Genomic DNA, 7,227 nt, shown 5'->3' on the forward strand with positions numbered 1-7,227 from the left:
GGTCTTTGTTCTGGCCCCGAGCTGATGAGGATCCCCGAACCAGGAGATACAAGGACAGGTGTCAGCCCGGGGGAAACGGCGTAATATTTGGGGGTACGGGGCTTCTCCCCATACTGCCCCCTCCCCCTTACTTCATGGATACTGAAGACCCCTGAGTGGCTGCGGTTTGGGATTCCTGCTGACCTTTTGCCGAAGTGGAGCAACTGGAACCCTCACAGTATTTTGGATGAATACGCCTCCTTTAATATTTTGGGGTACTTGAGACTCCCGATCCTTCTTATATTTGGGGTAAGATTGGATGTGCGCCCCTTACCTGCCCTCCTCCCCCGGATCAGGACTGCGAAGAAGACAGCACTCTGCAAAAAAACACCCCCCCCCCCCCAACGAACCCCCCCGTCCCATCACTCTAACCCCCCTAACAACCTCCTCCACTCACTTTAATCACCCCTTCCCTTCACTCTTAACACCCCCCTCTCATCCCTCTAACAGGAGAGAGAGAGAGAGATGGGGAGGGAGGGAGAGAGATAGATGGGGAGGGAGAGATAGAGATGGGGGGAGGGAGAGATAGAGATGGGGGGAGAGAGAGAGAGATGAGGAGGGAAAGATGGAGGGAGGGAGAGAGAGAGATGGGGGGAGAGAGAGATAGATGGGGAGGGAAAGATGGGATAGAGAGAGAGAGAGATGGGGAGGGAGAGATGGAGGCCGGTGCAGAATGTTCTCATCACGTGAGACCGGGGGGGCGGGGACCTGGCAAGGAGTTTTTTACGAGTATTTACTACAAGAAATCCCCTATAAGCTGCAGAGCCCCCGCTGTCACCCTGCCCATGCCATGCCCCAATAACATGCTGCACAGCCCCGGAGACCCCCTCCGCGCCCCCCCACCGAGCATGGCAGAGCCTTGGGGGGACCTGATGGCCACAGCCGCTGCCCAGGGGGACCTCGGACAACTGGAGGTCCTGCTGCAGAGGGCTCCGGACGTGAACGCGACCAACAGGTTCGGGAGGACAGCCTTGCAGGTTGGTGTGAATGCAACACACACACACGGGAGAGGAGGGGTTAAATGTGGCAATAACACAGGTGGACACATTCTCAGGGGCACTTGCAAAGCTGCCACATTATTATGATCATGTCTTTATTTATTTGGGGGAGGGGGGCTTTAACCCCTCTGCTGCGGCAAGGGCCTGGAACCCACTGAAGGGGTTAAAATGTCCCAACGTTTTGAGGGTTGTTGGATAATCTGTAAGTAACATCCTAACTAATTCAAAAACCGTGGGAGGCTGAAATACTATTATTATTATTTTTTAAATCAGCATCATCCAAGCAATGACCCCCCCCCCCCCCTCTTCCCAAAGACCCACCCCCCAAAAAACGCACCCCTACCCCCTTTCTATATTTAATATTTAACTACCATACCTTATAGCGTTGTGATCTCCTAACCGAAGGGGTTAACAAGCGTACGTTAAATAAATAGGGAACATAATATATTTCATCCCTCCCCCCCCCACCCGGATGATATCAAGAGAGCCCCTCCGCTTTTCGTTCCGTAACAGTCCGAGGTGACCCCTTGAAGAGGTAATGAACGAGTTAACAGGCCAGGTAAATAAACAGGGACCAGTCACATATATAATAACACTGTATGGGATTGGAGCTTACCCCGAAATATACAAGAGGAACCGGGGTACGTTTTTGTTGGGGGGGGGGGGTGGCTTGCTTTTTGAGCTTGTTTAACCATTGCAGTGCTAATAGAGGTGACATAATTTGGCTCGTATAGGGGTTATGAGTAATTCAGTAAAATGATGATCTTATCACATAGCTTCCTTCTTGTAAAAAGAAGGGGTGAACAAAAACCCTACAGGAGTAATGATCCTCAGGCGAAATACAATTTTCTGTTTCTCTGAGACTTTTGGAATTGACCCAACTGATAGACACTGCAAATAAGTTCCCATCTCTCTGCTGGAAAAGTATATAGAAAACCAAGGGCTACGTTTAAAAAGAATAAGTGCATTGTATCCTGAAAGTATCAAACACACCACGTCTGAAATAGCTTTGGATACATCCTAGGGGATGACACGTTTCATTTCTATCAGGCAGTATTAGGTGTAAATCGTATTATCTGGGATTTTAGGGAGAATCAAGTAGACTGCAGATTCAGATTCTGCTGTGGGGTGTTTTTATACTGTAGCATTTTAGGGCACAGATTGGGAACACGGGAACTATCCCTGTCTCTGCTTTAAACAAACACAGAAAAGTCTGATTTTTCTACTAAATACAAACTATGCAATAATATTTCTGCTATATCACGAAGTGCATCAGAATAGCATAGAATTTGAAGTATACATATTACCAGCCCTAACAGTAAATCAGTAATATCATTAAAAAAAAGAAGTGGAAATATTTGAAGACATTAAGGGTCATTTTAAGCAATATCTCTGAGGTTTGTATATCATTTCTAATAATGCCATAGAAAAATCAGAGCAGAAATACAGCCAGTATTGTGGAATAAAAAAAGAATCCACTAGTCCACTACCTAACCCTTTTTATATTTGAATATAGCTAAAAAATGCCACATTGCACTCTTGGTTTCATAAAGGAGGCTGGAATAGGCCTCAGCACCAGAGGTAACACAACCTCGTCTCTCCTCACACTTATCTCTTCATAGCTCTCAAAGAGCCTCAGCTCCAGTACCAGTTTATCCCTTTGTGGAATACACCTCCTTGAATTTCTTCATTTATATGAAAGACAGGAGCAGCTCGGCCAGCAAGTAATTAAGTAATTGTTTTTCGAAACACTAGGAGCCAATTTCATGGCTGCTCCAAAAAATATCAATTTCTGTTCATATGAAGAACATGAAACATAACGAAATTATTCTGAAACGAGTTTCTCCTTTTTGTAAGTAGAAATACATGGAATTGTTTGCAGTGTATAGATTAATTGTTACCATACCCAAGATTAAATTAGTTCTGAGTTTCATGAAGAACATAACTTTTACTCATTGTGTAGAAATATATTACTAACCTACATATGTTTCTTAGTTATACTATGAAGCAAATAGAAACTTTAAAACAAATGGGAATTTAAGATTAAATTGTGTTGGGTTTTTTTGAGAGCTGATTTAAGGAGAAAGTATTTTCCTAATTTGTGTATAAAATATAATATAATATGAGGCCTAAACGAAATGTATGCCTATATCTGTATTTTATCACATGGGGTTTTGCATATTTTAGCCAAAATATATGCTGACATTTTTAAATAGAATATTTATTTTCCGATACACTCTTTGCACAAAGCAGAAATTGAATAATTAATTTAAGATATTTTTTTCTGGACACAAATGATGTGTGCGATCGTATGTGTAATTAATGAGAATGTAACAATAAAAGGAAATTCAGTTGGATAAACAAAATAAATGCATAAAAAGAAATAAATAACCCCGGCTACTTAGTGCTACTTTCCAGTAATTGTCACGGTTAGTGTTTCATTGCTACATTGACAGAACTGTCCCCATTAACCCTGTCGATGCTGGAGGCGCCTGCATAGCTTTTCCTCTGAACATTTACTGGGCTGCGAGCTTTATAGCACTGAGAGGGTTACAGGGATTGGAAACAGCACATAAAGGTGTTTCCAATCATACAATTAAAGATATATATTTTGCCTGCATGTAGTACTATCACTCCTTAATCCTTGCTCAAGTCAGACACACCTTGCTGTGATCTCTTTATTGTACTAACCAGCCTGTCACTCTCCTCTGGTACCTGAACAGAGTGAGGAAGGGGTGGGGGGTAAGGGCCAAAACGTAATGGGAGCGAAACAAAAATAGCTATTAGGAAGGTCCTATAATAGAAGGCCTCTCCCAAAATTGAAACTCTGTATGTATGTATTATGTATATGTGTGTGTGTGTGTGTGTGTGTGTGTGTGTGTGTGTGTGTGTGTGTGTGTGTGTGTGTGTGTGTGTGTGTGTGTGTGTGTGTGTGTGTGTGTGTGTGTGTGTATATATATATATATATATATATATAATCATCTAAATAGGGGGATTATTTCATATTATGTATATATGTATTATATATTATGTATAGTTTTCTTCTATAAGATACCCACGCCCTTATATACACATATACATCACATATATTTATACACAAACATATTCATGTGAAAAAATGGGGATATAAAATGATATAAAATGATAGATAATATAACTACTGGGACCCAAAATACTTTGCAGCATACAAACTATCCAACCTCGCAGGGATTTCCCGAAGTATACACACTTGTATACTGCATACTATTGTTGGTCTAATACTCACATGACCTACTTCTTTGCCTTTTATTTCCCCTTTATTCTTTTGTTTTGTTTTTCACATGATATGAGAACCAATAAGGTTATTATTCTACGTTGTCTAAACATGTAAACACACACACACACACACACACACACACACACACACACACACGAGTGTGTGTGTGTGTGTGTGTGTATATATATATATATATATATATATATATCAAATAAAAATATCACTTGTAAGCACATGAGGTTGAGGGGTTTTCGTCACCTTTTTCACGCACCATAACTTATCTAATGTGTGGTATGTATGTATGTATATATGTATGTATGTATGTATGTATGTATGTATATATATATATATATATATATAGTATGCACGTTATATGTACATACATAACTATCTCTCACACACATACAAGCATAACTAACTGCTATTTGTACACATGGTCTATCTATCTAGCTATTATATACATAGCAAATGGAAATATTTTATATCTGTATATATTACTTGTGAGGTCTCTTAGACAGGTCTGCATGCGAATGTGCTCACAAGTAATATTTTCTATTTGCTATATGCTATACGGGTTTTCAGTCACCTTGTCACCTACCATAACCTAAATAATATATGTATATAACTCAACTCTCTCTCACACATATATTCATACACATACCATAGAAAGATTGTTAGATACAGATATATAGAAGGATGGATAGATACACAGAGACGCATAGATAGATGCATTGCACTGATATATAGCTAGATATATACAGATAGATAACCAGACAGATATATACATATATAAATATATACATTATACACACACACACACACACACATATGCGGTAGATAGATAGATAGATAGATAGATAGATAGATAGATAGATAGATAGATAGATAGATAGATAGATAGATAGATAGATGAGATAGATACATTACATAGATGTATGTTGATATGATACACATAGACACGTAGATATCCAGTGATGTGTGTCTGTCCCTGCAGGTGATGAGACTGGGGAATCCTGCCATTGCCAAGCTCTTGTTATCTCGGGGTGCTGACCCCAACCTGCGGGACAGGACTGGCTTCACTCCACTGCACGATGCGGCCAGAACAGGTTTCCAGGACACGCTGCAGGCTCTGCTGGAGTTTCACGCCGATGTCAACATTGAGGATAACGAGGGGAACCTGCCCTTACATTTGGCAGCCAGAGAAGGCCACCTCCACGTGGTGAAGTTCCTGTCCCTTCACACAGACAGCGACGTGGGACACCCCAACAGGAACGGGGACACTCCCTGTGACATGGCCAGGCTGTACAGCAAGGAGGACGTGCTGCAGTGGCTTCTGAGTGACCAGGCAGGGACACAGCTGCAGTAATGACAGCAAAGACTTTTCTCCTTGTTGACAGAACAAAGCTGATTAAATATATATATATATATTTTTTTGTGGGGGACATTGTCACACAGTGTCACACATTGTCACAGCGCTGTTCTGTGCCTGGATTCATTACAAGAGCCCCTCCCCCCCCCCCCCCCCCCACGCAGCTCAGTTTCTATGTCTCCTATTTTTATTCTTTGTATGTAATGTTACTGTGAGTTCTTTGTCATTTGTAGGGGTATTATTAGCAGATTGTAGCATTTCTCCCAGGAGAGACTCCCCGGATAGAGAGACAGAGTGGTTGCAGGAGGGATGTGTTAATGTCTTGGCCTGGGTGTGAAGAGGAAGAAAGGAGGGGTTGGGGGGCCAGATATAGGGGTGATCTCAAGATTAGGGGGCCTGGGCTGTAAAAATCTTTCGTAATTATTATTCATTTTGAAGCCACGGCTGCTTAGCTGAAAATCTTCACATTTGTATCTACTTTGTATTAATTAGGTGGTTACAGCATATCTACCTGTAACATGTAACCTGTGCACCCTCTCCCACCATGTGAAAAGGTGACAGGAGGGGGCAGAATGTATTGAGTCCCTGGGCAGAGTTGGGGGTACTGAACATTGCTATTTAAGTGACTTGTTTCCAGGACATCTGTTTCTGAAATGATGTAAGAAAAAAAGGATAACTTTCCATTGTGCACAAAGTCTTGTCGTGTAATCCGCAGGGCAGCAAGTCATTTAGTGCACAGAAAATCTGTCATGTTTCATTACACAAACTAGCTACAGTCACAATGTGTGTGTGTGTGTGTGTGTGTTTTTTTTTTACATCTGTTTGTTTTCAAACCCCCCAAAACACAGTATGTCTGATTTTATTTTCTTATGATGCAAGTGATGTCTCTTTCTATTCCAAACATGCCATGCTTTTCAACCGTGGAGGTGAAAGGGTTAAAACACAGCATCTCCCAGTCTCTTGCACTACAGACAGGCACAGAGAGAGACAGACACACGCACACAAACACAGACAGGCACACAGGCACGCACAGAGGCAGACACACACACACACACACACACACACACACACACACACACACACACACACACACACACACACACACACACACACACACACACACACACACACACACACACACACAAACACACACCGAGACAGACAGAGAGACTGCAGCCGGATTGTTCCAATGTTCAGGATCTCAGAATATGAAACACATTGTGGTTGTGAATTAATTGAAGAACATTTTATTTTCTGCTTCTCTGCGGGTCAAACTACTTTGCTTTTCATTAAAAAAAAATAAAGTTATTGAATGATATCTCTATTTCCAATAATTTGCCTGGTAATTGATCAAACAACTATAGGACGTTTTGATTACGTTAGGTGATTTGTTTCGGACGTTAAATTGGCCCCAGTAACAAGACCCCTGCTTTACATTTCGTTTTGTTTTCATTCATCACTAAAATCACTAGTTTTCTTTTTTTTTATTATTTGTATAGAAATACACTGATATTTAGTATTTTAATGAATAGGATACATTATCTTTATTTTGCATTTCCATCGAT

The 7,227-nt window shown here is 41.3% G+C and overlaps 1 protein-coding gene across 1 annotated transcript; it reads left to right on the forward strand.

Moving 5' to 3' along the window:
- Nucleotides 1–647: 647 nt before the first annotated feature.
- Nucleotides 648–6,980, forward strand: CDKN2C (cyclin dependent kinase inhibitor 2C). Its single transcript, XM_075616312.1, has 2 exons — nt 648–1,016; nt 5,288–6,980. Exons 1-2 carry the CDS (start codon nt 696–698, stop codon nt 5,657–5,659), a joined length of 693 nt encoding a protein of 230 aa, XP_075472427.1. The 5' UTR covers nt 648–695; the 3' UTR covers nt 5,660–6,980.
- Nucleotides 6,981–7,227: the final 247 nt, after the last annotated feature.

This window comes from Ascaphus truei, chromosome 10 (genome assembly GCF_040206685.1).
Source record: "Ascaphus truei isolate aAscTru1 chromosome 10, aAscTru1.hap1, whole genome shotgun sequence".
Classification (NCBI taxonomy): Eukaryota; Metazoa; Chordata; class Amphibia; order Anura; family Ascaphidae; genus Ascaphus; species Ascaphus truei.

Coding starts and splice junctions, on each gene's coding strand:
- CDKN2C (XM_075616312.1), top strand. CDS start 696: ATGGAGGCCGGTGCAGAATGTTCTCATCACGTGAGACCGGGGGGGCGG. Junction 1,017..5,287: donor TCGGGAGGACAGCCTTGCAG/GTTGGTGTGAAT, acceptor CTGTCCCTGCAG/GTGATGAGACTGGGGAATCC.